At 56.2% G+C, this 14,157-nt stretch overlaps 1 protein-coding gene across 4 annotated transcripts; it reads right to left on the reverse strand.

Moving 5' to 3' along the window:
- Positions 1 to 1,168: 1,168 nt before the first annotated feature.
- Positions 1,169 to 14,103, reverse strand: RASAL3 (RAS protein activator like 3). Of its 4 annotated transcripts, none has more exons than XM_034945122.4 (18): positions 13,993 to 14,103; positions 13,520 to 13,865; positions 10,973 to 11,109; positions 10,728 to 10,806; positions 10,559 to 10,620; positions 9,720 to 9,757; positions 8,034 to 8,160; positions 7,833 to 7,931; positions 6,797 to 7,339; positions 6,007 to 6,151; positions 5,609 to 5,753; positions 4,162 to 4,398; positions 3,867 to 4,068; positions 3,655 to 3,773; positions 2,618 to 3,008; positions 2,169 to 2,326; positions 1,590 to 1,653; positions 1,169 to 1,483 (listed from the first exon to the last, which is right to left on the reverse strand). In XM_034945122.4, exons 2-18 carry the CDS (start codon positions 13,845 to 13,847, stop codon positions 1,340 to 1,342), a joined length of 3,018 nt encoding a protein of 1,005 aa, XP_034801013.3. In that variant the 5' UTR covers positions 13,848 to 13,865; positions 13,993 to 14,103; the 3' UTR covers positions 1,169 to 1,339. The 4 variants fall into 4 exon arrangements, with proteins under 4 accessions (XP_034801013.3, XP_034801012.3, XP_057156538.2 ...); XM_034945121.4 differs by having other exon boundaries at positions 9,702 to 9,757; XM_057300555.2 differs by lacking the exon at positions 1,590 to 1,653.
- Between the last annotated feature and the right edge of the window lie 54 nt (positions 14,104 to 14,157).

The following is a 14,157-nucleotide window of genomic DNA, read 5'->3' on the forward strand; positions in this document are numbered from 1 at the left end:
CCCTAGAGTTGCCCTAGGTCTTCAGTCCTAAGTCACCTTCTCCACCCAGTTCCCAGGATCACAGCTTCCAGGACTACCCCATCAGACACACATCATGGCCTGTTGTCTTGTCTTATCCACCATGTATCCAGATATCTAACCACCTAGCTATCTCATCCACTTCCTCAATCTATCAATCACTCATCTACCTATCCAATGAACTAATCACCTATCCACCCACCCCTCCAACCACCTATTAATTCACCCAAACACCCACTCAACCCACCCATTCACTTCCCATCTACCCACCCATTCATCCAGCACCCAAGTAAATACTCATTTATCCATACAACCAAGCAAGTACCCAACCATCCCCACAAACATCTTTCCGCCCAGCCCCCCAAACATCCATCCACCAGTTTGTCTGTTGATTTGGTCCCTCCACTAACATGTAAGTTCCATGAGGCCAGGAGTCCTGTCTAGTTCATTATTGTTTCTCCACTGCCCAGTTCTCAGGCGTCTCAGGAGACCTCAACATATGTACATATGATATATATAATCACAACATTGAAAAAAATTTTTTCTTACTATGAACCAGGCCTTTTCTAGGCAGACATACCCAACCTGGTTAACCAACTACCCAGCTACTCACCTACCAGGTCAAACATACAGCAAATGCTAACCTATCCGTCTGCCGTTTGCTCCACCCACTCTACCCCTCACCCATCCACTCACCCATGATTTGAATGACTCGTTTACCCATTCATACACAGTATCCAACCATCTCCACACCTGACCCCTTTCCTTTATCCGCCTCCCAGACCCATGGCCTCCGTGACATGAGGAGGGCCTAGGAAGATGCTCTCACTGTGGGATTGGGAGGTTGCCAGGGGTGGAATCCGTGCTTCATTGAGAAGCAGGTGCTGCCTATAACAATGGTGAATACCTTTTATCGAATGCCTTTAACTATGGGTCCTCTCACTGTGTAGGGAACTTTATGTCCATTTCACAGATAAGAAAACGGGCTCTTAAGAGAATGAAGGTCTAAGGTCACACAGCTGGTGAGAACTTGTGTACATGGCCCTCTCCATGAGACTTCTAATTAGGGGAGAATTTGGGAGAGATGAATAGGGCTTGCGGGGCAAATGCCTAAGAACTGGCAATTCTTAGTGGGCAAAGAAACCACCAATTTCACTGAAATCAAGATTTTACTGGGCAACTTCATACTGCCAGAGTGGTTGGGACCAGCAGCTCCACTCCCCACTGTAGGCCAAGTAGGGCTAAGGCAAGGTCAGACACCCCCCCTAAGATGGCTATCTCTCTGCTCCCAGACCACGTGTGATGAGGCAGGATGGGCAGCTCAGGTGGTGTCTCCATTGAGGCAGGGTGCTTTGAGGGGCTGGGGTTGACTCCAAGACCCCCGCGTCCTTGGAGAAAGCTGCAGGCTCTGGACAGCATCCCTCAGCTGAGCCTGAGTTCTCTCCATCTCATTTAGGCGGTGCTCCTGGGGAGGCAGTGGTGATGGGGTTCAGAAACCAGGAGAGGGCTGCACCGCAACCCTTGCTCCTCCACCGCCCAGACCTGCCCCAGGGCTCAGATGGCAATCTCACCAGGTTTTTCAGACTGTGCCCTTCATTGCTTGTTAGGTTGTGCTCTGAATCAAACTCTGAGCTCCTGTGGGGGTCGGGGGATTGGGGCGAAGGGCAGAGGCTAAGGAAGTCCCTTCCAGCTCCTGGTGGGAGTGCCAGGGACTCCGGGGGCGGAGCTTGGAGTGGAGGCGGAGCTTGTTCAGACTGAAGGGCGGGGCCTAAATATGCTTGAAGAAGGGTCAGACCCGAGACGGGAATGGTTGGAATGACAGGACCTATCAATCATCCCTTGGAGGTGGGGTTTGGCCAGTCCTGGGTGGGGTCGTGACTGAGCTGGACGGAGTGCCCAGGCTGAGATATCTCAGTGCCCGGCCCAGCCAGGTTGGGAGGGGCTGATGGAGGGGTGGGGCCTGGATGAGAGAATCTGCCAGGGTCCTAGGCCGACCTTCGTTGGGTGGGTCCACCTGGGGGCGGGGCTTGCCAAGAGGCAGGACCTGGACAGACTTATTGGGGCGGGGCCAGGGTGGGGCTTGGCCGTGCTAGGCGTGGTTTGGATCGGGCCCACCTGGGGGCGGAGCTAATGGAGAGGGCTGGTCTCACCCAGCACGGAGCCTGGAGTCCAGATCCTGCAGCTGGCCCCGCAGCTGCTCCTGCTGCTCCGTCAAGGCCCGGATGTGGGTGCTCAGCGACTCCACGAGGCGGGAGAGCACTTTCTGCTCCTCACGCAGAGCGGCCACCTCGCACTGCAGCTCTGCCAACTGTGGTGGGAGAGCTGCTGTAATCTGACCCGTTGTCCCGCCCCTGTGTCTCCCCGGAGACCCTGACCTCCCAGGCCCAAGCGCTCAGCGTCATCACCGGCCTGCCTAGTTGGGGAACATCCCTCCTGCGGTACAGCTGGGGAGACTGAAGCTCAGAGAGGGTCGGGCTAGGCCTGGGGTCACACAGCGCAGCGAGCTGGGTACTTGAACCCAGACTTGCCTGGCCCTTCAGTCTTCCCCAGTCGCGTCCCTGTTCCCACTCCCCAGGCGCGGACCTGGGCCTGACCTTACCTTGTTCACAGGTCGGTGCGTGCCCAGTGCCTGGTTTCGGTCTTGCGGCTGGTCCATTTGGCGCTGCCAGGGTACCGACGGCTTCCGAGGCAGCGAGGCGGAGTCCCGGGTCCAAGGCCGGGCGCGGGGCGCTGGTCCCGTGCTCAGGGAGCCTTTGGGTCGCGGCCAGGGCCCCGCAGATTGGCGGCGGCGGGCAGGACGCCGGACCGGGACACTCTGCGTGCGCTGCACCGGCCGGGGCCGCCGCAGGGGCCGCTCTTCGTCCGGCCGTGGCCGGGCCCAACTCTCTGAGCGGCGAACGCTGCGCAGAGACTGGCTCTTGGAGATGAGAGGGGTGTGCTTGGGGAGGTCCCGGGGGGCCAGGAAGCCGGGCTTCTCCCCTGCGGAGAGGCTAGGGGTGGGATGGAGGATCTTAGACCCTCTACTGGCCTCTGAGACGACCCCATCCCGACCTGACCAGAAGTGACCTCACCCCCAGGTGAAATTGTCCTTTCTTTTTTTTTGAGACAAGGTCTTGCTCTGTCGCCCAGGCTGGAGTGCAGTGGCTAGATCATAGCTCACTGCAGCCTTGAATTCTGGAACTCAAGCTATTCCCCAGCCTCAGCCTCCCAAATATCTAGAACTACCAGCACATGCCACTATACCCAGGTAATTTTTTTTTTTTTGGTAGAGATGGGGTCTCCCTGTGTTGCCCAGGCTTGTCTTAAGTTCCTGGCCTCAAGTGATCCTCCTGCCTCAGCCTCCCAAAGTGCTGGGATTACAGGCATGAGCCACTGTGCCTGGCTCCTGTCCTTGACTTCTGACTATAATACTGTCCTCTCTATGACCCTTGACATCTCTCCACCCTAACCTCTCCTCTCATCCCCGACCTCAAACACACTGTGACCTTTGACCCAACCCTTTCTATAACCTGTGATTCCTGTCTGACCCTGGGCTTGACCTCTGCTCACAATGATCCAACTTCACCTCTGACCCCTGTCTGAGCCCTGCTCCTTCCTGTTCCCACCCATCAGACCCCAGATCAGACTTGAGGTTACCTGGAGTGGACCTGGGCCGGGGGCAGTGGGAGACGCATTGGCACTGACACAAGCACAGGCTGGCCCTCCTCAATGGCTCGCAGGATGGTGGGCAGCGGTTCCAGGGTGTCTCGGGTTGTCTGGTGAGGCATGCAGGACAGAGACTGAGCAAAGTCTCCAGGGTCAGAGTCTCCCAAGCCTTCTTGCCTCCCTACTCTGGGTTCAGGCCATACCTGGTCAAGCTCAGCAAAGATTGTACAGAGCTGGGCATGCAGGACAGCTAACTGGAGGGCCAGATCACCACTGCCCTGGTAACCACTGGGGGCAGCATCCACATCCACCATGGCCACCTGGTCCAGGAAGCATTGCATGGCTGGTCCATGTTCCTCCAGGAAGCTATTCATGAAGCCCATGTAGGCCTCCTTCTCACCGAACCTGGATCAGGGCCAGGCTGGGTGGGTCAGGTCAGGCACCTGCCACCCCCATACTCCCAGCATGGTCCCCCCACCCCAGCTTCCCAGCACCTACGGGGCATGGTTGGCGAGGTTCTGGATGACCTTGGCAATCAGTGTGAGGGTGCGGGCTGGGCCGGGTGCTGGATGGTCTGGTGCTAAACCAAAGAGGCTGGGTGCCAGGATGGCAGGGCACAGGAGCCGCAGGAAGAGGGAGGCGCACACCAGTCGGGGGCCCAGCACCTCAGAGCCACGTTCTTTGCATGCTTCTCGCCAGCTTGAGAACACGATGCCCAGCTCCGCAGGGAACCAGCTGGTGCAGAAGAGGCAATGAATGGTCAGACGGGGAGGCTATGGGCATAAAGGTTAAAGTCATAAGGTTGGGAGTCCCAGAAGCACTGCATGATTGGTCCATGATCCTCCAGAGAGCTATTCATGAAGCCCATGCAGGCCTCCTTCTCACTGAACCTGGGGTCTGGGCTCCAGGATTGGGAATATCTGAGATAACAATGCTTGGGGTTATGAGTCAGCATGGGGCCATGGCTTATGGTGTAGCTATGGTAATCGCTGGGGATAATACTCTTATAGTTGGGGATACAGGGTCACATGAAGACAGAGGTTATGAGCTTGGATGTACTTATAATTAGACATGAGACTGGTGGGCCAGAGTACAAGATATAAAGTAGGATTGGGGCTCTGGAGGTCACCTAGGGTCAGAAGTCACTTGATTGAAGTCAGGGATTAGGTATGCAGGTTAACCTAGGGTCAGAGGTCAAGGGATTGGAATTCCAGGTCTCCTGTGATCAGTTGCATGGGATTTGAGGTGGAGGGTCACTTAAAGCCAGGGATCATGGACTTGGGGCATCATCTGGTCATAGGATTGAGGTCCTATGTTAACTGGAGCCAGTGGCATGAAATTGGGGATATGGAATCAACTGTGGTTACAGGACAAGGAATTGGGTCTCAGGTTACTTGGGGTCAGTGGTGATAGGGTTGCATGGTGATAGGGTTGCCAGATGCAGCAAACGAAACTTCAGGACATCCAGTTAAACATGAATTTCAGATAACGGAGTGATTTTTATTTATATTTTTACTTTTATTTGGGACAGGGGCTCTGTCAACCAGGCTGGGGTGCTGCGGCATGATCTTAGCTCACTGCAGCCTTGAATCCTGAGCTCAAGCGATCCTCCAGCCTCGGCTGGGAATACAAGTGTGTGCCACCATGCCTAGCTCATTTTTAAAAAGCTTTTTGGAGAGATGGAGTCTTGCTATGTTGCCCAGACTGGCCTTGAACTCCTGGGCTCAAGCAATCCTCTTGTCTCGGCCTCCTAAAGCATTGGGATTACGGGCGTGAGTCACCACACCTGGTTCAAATGAGTAATTTTTTAGTATAAGCATGGTCCCAATTATTGCATCAAATTTAACTGAGTGTCTCCTGTATTTTATCTGGCCACCCTAAACTGGAGGTTGGGGCTAGCATGGTAAGCAGGGGTGGGCTAAGCTGCTGGGGCCCTGATTCTCACTCGTAGGAATGGATAATGGTTTCGAAGACCTCCTCGCAGCTGTTCCGAAGTCTGGCCTGGTGCTCTGGCAGCTCCGAGGCTGGACATTTGCTGGGGTCCACTTCACAGTCCTCAGTAGAAGCACAGAGACGCCGCACAACCTGTCCTGCAGCCCAGCACAGCCAGATAGGGGCTGGGGCCATGACCACCAAAACCTGCCACACCCATCCTCCAACCTTGTCTTCAGGTTATTCCGGAGGCACCCAACATCTTGGGGAGCTCCCAATTGTCCCCAGGATCCTAGCACCCCCAAAACACCACTCACTACCAGAATCCAGGTTGCTCAAGGACTCCTAGAACTTCACCCAGGTCCCCTAGCTCACCAGCAGGCCGCTGACATGGACTCTCCCCCAGCTCACCCAGGGTCTCCTGGAGGTAATCCTGTGCCACGAGCTTCATGTACTCATCGATAGCCTTGGTGGCCAATGTGTTTTCCCGGAACAGCAGCGCCTCACGGCCTCCACAGCGCGCCAGCTCCGCAGTGCCCAGGTCAGTCACCAGCGCCTAGGAAGGGCAGGAGGTCAGGTTGCACCAGATGCAGACAGAGTCCAAGGGAATTCGGATCCTTGGCTGGTCCCTCACACCAGAGGCACAGGCCCCGCCCCTCGTAGCTGATGCTTAGGCCCAGTCCTTACTGCTGGGGCTCATAACCGAGGCCGGAACCTCTAACCCTCACAGCAGAAATTTAAGCCTTTCAGCGCTGAGGTGCAACCTGGGCCCCGCCCCTCACGCGTGATGCTCAGGCCCCTGTCGCAGCTGAAGCTTAGGCTCCGCCCTTCAAAGTGTCCCGCCCCTTATGGGTGATAATTAGGCCCCGCCCCTCACAGCTGAAGCTCAGGCCCAGTCCTTCAAGGTGCCCCGCCCCTTACAGGTGCAGCTCAGCCCCAGCCCCTCACAGCTGACGCTCAGGTCCCGCCCTTCAAGGTGCCCCGCCCCTTACGGGTGATGTTCAGGCCCCGCCCTTCTAGGTGCCCCGCCCTTCTAGGTGCCCCGCCGCTTACAGGTGACACTTGGACCACGCCCCTCACACCCCTTCAAGGTGTCTCCCCCATTACAGGTGTAACTCAGGTCCTGCGCCCCAACTCCTGCCCGAAGCGCGTTATCGGTCTACCTCTGGTAGCCCCGGTCCGCGCTGTCGCGGTGCCGCACCTGCGCCCGGCCGGTGGCCCGCAGCACGCGCACCATGGCTGCCGCCAGCTCCTCCTTGGCCTGCGCAGGCAGCGCGGGCTCCAGGGCCCCGCAGAGGCGCGCATAGTGGAAGGTGAGGAACTCCGCCAGCTCCTTGTAGCGCTCGGACGGCAGCACGCGCAGGCGACGCGCCCGAATCCGCGCCCGCAGCGCTGCGCCTGCCGGCGCCCCGAGCAGCGGGAACCAGCGCTCCAGACCGGCGGCAGGCGCGCGTGGGGCGCCCAGCTCCTCCAGCGCCAGGGCCACGCGGCCCAGCACCGCGCTTCCCGGGCCCAAGCCGCGCAGCCGCAGCGACAGGCGACGTGCCGGTGGCAGCGCCTCGAAGTGGAAGCGCTCGGCCCAAAAGAGCTGGCCTGGGCCGGCCCGAGGCGCCGTGCGTGCCAGCAGCGCGCCATCCAGCCACAGCTCGGCGCGCACGCCGGGTGCCCCCGCCGCTGCCCGGGGAAGCCCCTTCGCTTCGTGCACCCACACGCTCAGCCATGTCTCTTCCCGCTCCACGTTGTCCTGCAGATGGGAGTGGGATGGGGGGAAGCGTTTTGGTTTGTTGGCACCCCGAAGAAGGCACCGCAAGTGAAGCGTGGAGCCTCAAACCTGTTGCGTCGGGTCCCTAGGGAGATTGCTGGGCCTTTGGGGAAAGAAGTGGAGCCACGGGAGTCCGGAGGCGGTTACGCGGAAGTCTTCTAGCTTTTCTGGGCTCTCCGGGAGAGTTGGGGGCTCCAGGGCATAGAAGAGTAGTACTGGAGTAAAGACTTCGCGATTGCCTGGCAGGCAGGGCTTTGGGTGCATATGGGGCCGGGAGTGGACAGAAAGGGCGGGTCTGATATTCCCGGGGCTGGTAATAGATGGAAGGGGAGTCTTGGAGCCGTTGCAACGATGCAGGCGGGGCAGGTGTGTTGGGAGCGCGGGTTATGGAGCGAGCTGGCTTTGGGTAGAGTGGAAGGGGCGGGCCAGGCCTGTGGGCGGGGTCTCCGTGTCCCGCTTTTCTGAGGGCAATGACCTGGGTGGGCTGGAATTGGCGACGAAGGTCCTCGATCCAGCGGTCTCTCTCAGCGGCCGAGCGACAAGAGAAGCAGCGGCTTCCACCCGTCCAGGTTACCTGTTGGGATGGAGAATCCAACGGTGTGATCGAGGCCAAAGGTGAAGCCAAAGGGTGGGAGGTGGGACTGAGGTGGAATCGAGGTGGATTGTCTGCACTTACCTGAAAGCAGTGGGGCTCCCCCAGGAGGCTGGGGTGCAGTGGCCAGATCCGCACATCCCGCTCGGCGCCCAGGTCCAGTTCAGAGAGTGTGGCCAGCGACTCCCTAGAGCCCAGAGCACTGGGGGGTCTGGGAAGGGGGTGGGTGAGCACACCGTCATTCCTGCCTCTTCCCCATCCCCCATAGCCTGAAGGGTAGAGGAAGGCCAGGAAGGACTTCAACCCAATTCGGATCTCGTTTCTCCCCTGTGCCCCCTCCCCATGGCACCTCCTTGCTTTTAGGATAAACTCAACTCCTGGTGACCTACATGACCAAGCTGAGTCCAGATGTTGTCACCTCATCTCCCTCCACCTAATCCATCACTTTCTGAGCTCCAGCCTCCCTGGCCTTGTTTTATTTTATCCTATTTATTTATTTATTTATTTGAGACAGAGTCTTGCTTAGTGCGGTGGCTGGATCTCAGCTCACTGCAACCTCCACCTTCCAGGTTCAAGTGATTTTCCTTCCTCAGCCTCCCAAGTAGCTGGGATCACAGGTGCCCACCACCATGCCTGGCTAATTTTCTAATTTTTGTATTTTTAGTAGAGATGGGGTTTCACCATGTTGGCCAGGCTGGTCTTGAACTCCTGATCCCAAGTGATCCACCTGCCTCAGCCTCACCAAAGTGTGGGATTACAGGTGTGAGCCACTGTGCCCAGCCCTATTTATTTATTTATTTATTTATTTATTTATTGAGATGGAGTCTTGCCCTTTTGCCCAGGCAGGAGTGCAGTGGCACAATCTTGGCTCACTGCAATGTCCACCTCCCAGGTTTAAGCGATTCTTCTGCCTCAGCCTCCTGAGTAACTGGGATTACAGGCATGCACCACCATGCCTGGCTAATTTTGTATTTTTAGTAGAGATGGGATTTCACCACGTTGGCCAGGCTGGTCTTGAACTCCTGACCTCAAATATTCCACCTGCCTCTGCCTCCCAAACTGTGGGATTATAGGTGTGAGCCACCACACCCAGCCCTATTTATTTTTGAGACACAATCTTGCTCTGTTGCCCAGGCTGGAGTGCAGTGGCATGATCTCTGTGCACTGCAGCCTCAACTTCCCAGGCTCAAGCAATCCTCCCACTCAGCCTCCCCAGTAGGTGGGACTACAGGTGCCCGCCACCATGCCTAGCTAATTTTTGTATTTTTTGTAGAAATGGGGTCTCACTATGTTGCCCAGGCTGGTCTTGAACTCCTAGACTCAAGCAGTCTGCCCACTTTGGCCTCCCAAAGTGCTGGGAGCCACTTCACCCAGCCCTCTTGGCCTTGTTTTACTTGCTTTTTTCGGCCTCTTGGCCTTTGCACTTGTTGTTCCTTCTGCCTGGAATGCTTTTTCCACCCCCCTGTTGGCCTAGTTAACTTCCATCCACCCTTCAGATCTCAGCTCAAGGGTACCTTCCCTAACCCTCCCAGACCAGTTGATTGACTTAGCTCCCATTTTAGTTATTGTGTCAGACTTTGCCCCCACCCTGGCTCTGTGCTAGATCATTCAATGTCCCCAGCATCAACTGATGTGGGGCAGAACACAGAGGCCACAGGGGGTGTTTGGTGTAGATTGGAATGATATGCAGGAGGTGGAGGAGGAGGGGCCAGTGTTGAACCCCAGCCCCTCCAGCCTCTCATACACCCTTACCCATCCCGGGGCTCCAACCTGGCCTTTTTCTTCTCTTTCAGCCTCTTGAGCAACCCCTGTGGGGAAGGGAATGTCAGCTGGACAGAAATCTGTGCTCCTTCCTCAGCTCCTTCCCTCCCAAGACATCCCAGAGGGTCTACTGGTCTTGGAGGACCAACACCAAGCTCAGGCTGTATTAGCAGGAATAATAAGAGCAACCAGCAGCTCCTAATTCTTTGTTCATTTGTTTTTTTAAGACAGGGTCTCGTGCTGTCGCCCAGGCTGGAGTACAGTGGTGCGATCATGGCTCACTGCAGCCTCAAATTTCTGGGCTCAAGTGATCCTCTTGCCTCAGCTGGGACTACAGGTGAATGTTACCATGTAGAATTGGGGACTTGCTATGTTGCCCAGGATGGTCTTGAACTCCTGGTCTCAAGCAATCCTTCTGCTTCAGCCTCCCAAAATGTTGGGATTACAGGTGTGAACCACTGTGCCTGGCCCAAACTCCCATTTGTAAAGCATCAATCATATATTCTCCTATACTATTCATTTATTTATTTAAGAGATGAAGTCTCCCCATGTTGCTTAGGCTGGTCTTGAACTCCTGGCCTCAAGCAGTGCTCTCTGCTCAGCCTCCCGAGTAGCTTGGACTATAGCTGCGCACTGCCCTGCCTGGCTCCCGCACTCTCTATTGGCTTCCCATAAACAACCCCTAGAGAAAGGTTATTTCATTAGCTCCATTTGACAGACTGGGACTCTGAGGCCCAAAGAGGGTCAGCAACCTGCTCCAGATCACCCAGCAAGAGTGCCCTTTCAGCTTTGAGGGTCTGAGAGTCTTGGCTCTCCCCTCTACCTCCCACCTTCACTGGCTGCCTTACCCGAACGTTGTGGACCTGGTTGGGACCAGCAGTCTCTGGTTCTGTTTTTCCAGGCATCCGATCTGTGGGTCGTTACGGGTGGCAGGTTGGGGGATTGGAGTCATCTTAGATTCTGCCCCACTTTTAGAGCCTCCCAAATGCCCCAGGCCTTTCCACCCCTCAAGCTTACCTGGATCCCTGAAGTTCCCCATGGCCACGTGGATGCTGCCCTCGGAGCTAGCACTTCCCACCCGGGGCCTTCGAGGACCCTGTTCTCCCGCAGGAGTGGGTAGTCAGAGAGGGGAGGCAGGCAGGCAGGCAGACCGAGAGAGAGGCAGACACCTTCCCATTATCCTCCCTCCAGCCCCTGCCTCTGTTCTGCCCTCCTCCTTTTTCTTTCTTCCCTCCTCCCCTTTCCCAGGTGCCCCCTCTCACCTCCTCCTCTCCTCCAAGCAGCACCAGCTTCCCATCAAGCAGGGTGAAGCCCCCAATGTCCCAGACAGGCACGTTGGGTGTGGGGGCCTCAGGGATCTGTGGGGTAGGGGGCTCCAGCTCTGGCTCCGGCTCCAGCTCTGGGAAGAAGAGGAGGCACTGGGGGACTTAAGAGATGTTTTCTCTCCCTCAGGCTACCCTTTCCATTCCCGAAGGCTCATGGTGGCTTCCCTCCTAGGTGCCCCCCACCCCAGCAGCCGTATCAGACTGTATGACCTTGGGCAAGCTTTCATCGCTGTCTGGGCCTTGTCCCCACTAACCATGGGTAGCAGACACAACTCACCTACCATGTGCCCAGTACCCTGTATACCACTCCACACACCTTCTTGCATTGAATCCTCCAAAAGCCATTCAAAGGGCTATGATAACAGGCTCAGAGAGGTTGAGTGACTTGCTCAGGGTCACACAGTTTGTGAGTGGTTGGGCTGGGCTTCAGTCACAAGCATTCTTCTCTCTCTCTCTCTTTTTTTTTTTTTTTTTTTTTGCATTCTTCTCTTAACCAAGACATTATGTGGGTCCAAGAGGTTAAAAAACAGGACAGGGGCTGGGCAAGGTGGCTCATGCCTGTAATCCCAACATTTGGGAGGCCGAGGTGGGGCAGATTGCTTGAGACCAGGAGTTTGAGACCAGCCTGGGCAACATAACAAGACCCTGTCTTTAAAAAATAGCCTGATGTGCCTGGGCTCTGTGGCTCACACCTGTAATCCTAGCACTTTGGGAGGCCTAGGCGGGTGGATCATCTGAGGCCGGGAGTTCAAAACCAGCCTGACCAACATGGAGAAACCCCGTCTCTACTAAAAATACAAAATTAGCCAGGTGTGGTGGCACATGCCTGTAATCCCAGTTACTCAGGAGGCTGAGGCAGGAGAATCTCTTGAACTTGGGAGGCAGAGGTTGCAGTGAGCTGAGATTCCGCCACTGCACTCCAGCCTGGGCAAGGAAGTGAGACTGTGTCTCAAAACAAAAACAAAATGGGAATATAAGCAGTGAGAATTAAATGAGCTTCCAGGAAATAGGAGGGCTGAATTAGCCCTCCCAGATTGCCTGTCTGTTCCCTTGTTTTTACCACCAGGAGCAATAAATGATAACTCCCGCTTATTAACGGATCACTTAAAATATGTTGGGCCTGGGGCCGGGCGCGGTGGCTCATGACTGTAATCCCAGCACTTTGGGAGGCTGAGGCGGGCGGATCATGAGGTCAGGAGATCGAGACCATTCTGGTTAACACAGTGAAACCCTGACTCTACTAGAAATACAACAATTAGCTGGGCATGGTGGCGGGTTCCTGTAGTCCCAGCTGCTCGGGAGGCTGAGGCAGGAGAATGGCGTGAACCCGGGAGGCGGAGCTTGCAGTGAGCCGAGATCGCGCCACTGCACTCCAGCCTGAGCAACAGAGCGAGACTCCATCTCAAAAAATAAAAAATAAAAAAAATGCTGGGCCCTAGGCTAGTGTTACATTCCTGAGCCCTAATTCTTGTGATATCCATTACTCTTCTAGATCCCCCTGTGTGACACTTAGCATCATCTGTCATTTTTTTTCTTTCTTTTTTTTTTTTTTCTTCCATTGAGATGGAGTCTCCCTCTGTCGCCCAGGCGGGAGTGCAGTAGTGCAATCTCAGCTCACTGCAACCTCCACCTCCCGGGTTCAAGCGATTATCCTGCCTCAGCCTCCTGAGTAGCTGGGAGTACAGGTATGTGCCACCATGCCCAGATACTCTTTTTTTTGTATTTTTAGTAGAAACAGGGTTTTGCCATGTTGGCCAGGCTGGTCTCGAACTCCTGAGCTCAGGTGATCCACCCACCTTGGCCTCCCAAAGTGCTGGGATTACAGGTGTGAGCCATCATGCCTGGCCCATCTGTCATTTTCTTGTTGATGGATTTCCTGTCAATTCCACTACACTGTGAGCTCCATGGGGCAGGGAGGGTCATCTGTCTCTTTCACTAGTGTGTCCTCAGTGCTAAATCAGGGCCTGGCACATACAATAGAAGCTCAACAAACCTCTGCTTGAATAAATGAATGAATATGAGCAAATAAAATTATATACTCTCCAAAATGGAGATCATTATTCTCACTGAACTGATGGAGAGGCTGAGGCTTAAGGGCTCAGAACAAAGACACGGAAGCTAGAAGGTAGGAGAGTAGGAGGCAGGCTGAAGATGGATATCCAGGTAGGAAAGGATGGGCCTGAGCCATTGAAGGAGAGACCCGTTGGGGCCAAGAGCCGTTTAGCCTCTGGACAATACTATCATGGGTTTACATTCACTGTTCCTTCCTCAGATGGACCCTCTGCCCACAGGACCCCGGCAACTCCTCCTACCCTCTTTAGGGGGAAAGACGGAACAGGGTAGCTGGGCCCCAGCGGCTTCCTGCTGGGCTTTTGCACTCCCCACAACTTCCTGTGTCTGTATGGTTGATGCTCCGGAGGCAGACAAAACCCAAGCATCCGGCTTCCCAGCCCGGCCCAAGCTCAGGGTGGGGAAACCATGTACCTGGGGCCTCCTGCTCCGGCTCCGGGTCTGGCTCCGGCGGTGGGTTCTTATGCCTCCCCCAGAGGGCCTTGGAGAGTCGAAGGCGACTGGTCCGTGACTCCTTGGGAGGCGCAGATAGGACCCGACGGAATATCGAGCGAGGGGCTGGCTGGGTGCTGACCATGGGCTCCTGGTGGCTCAGGGCCCTGCCCCAGCCAGCAAAGCGGCCCCAGCGGAACCCTCCAGCCGCCTTCTCCCCACCGCCCCCTGTGTGCCAGCGGTAGGAAGTCAGCGGAGAGGTGGCTGTGGGCTGGGTTTGGGAGGTCCGGCTTGGCGACGGTGGGTCCATGGTTGGGGGGGGGGTCTCCTGGGGGACGAGACAGTGACAGTAGTGCCCAGTGTCTGTCCACATACTGCCCTCATCTCGGCCCCCTCCCCACCCTCAGCTCTGCCTCCAGGAATCCCCCTGCCCCCACCTCCACTCCCTCCCTTACCTTGGTTTCCTGACCAGCCCCAGAATCAGCAGCCGTCTGCACCCCGCCTGGCTTCCTCCCTCGGAACCCAACTCCACGTGACCCTCTCTGTCCCACCCCACCCCACAGCCAGGCTGGGAGGGCACAGTGCGGGCAGGTTGCTGGAGGTTCGAGGGAGAAGAGAGG

Source organism: Pan paniscus, chromosome 20, assembly GCF_029289425.2.
Source record: "Pan paniscus chromosome 20, NHGRI_mPanPan1-v2.0_pri, whole genome shotgun sequence".
Taxonomy (NCBI): Eukaryota; Metazoa; Chordata; class Mammalia; order Primates; family Hominidae; genus Pan; species Pan paniscus.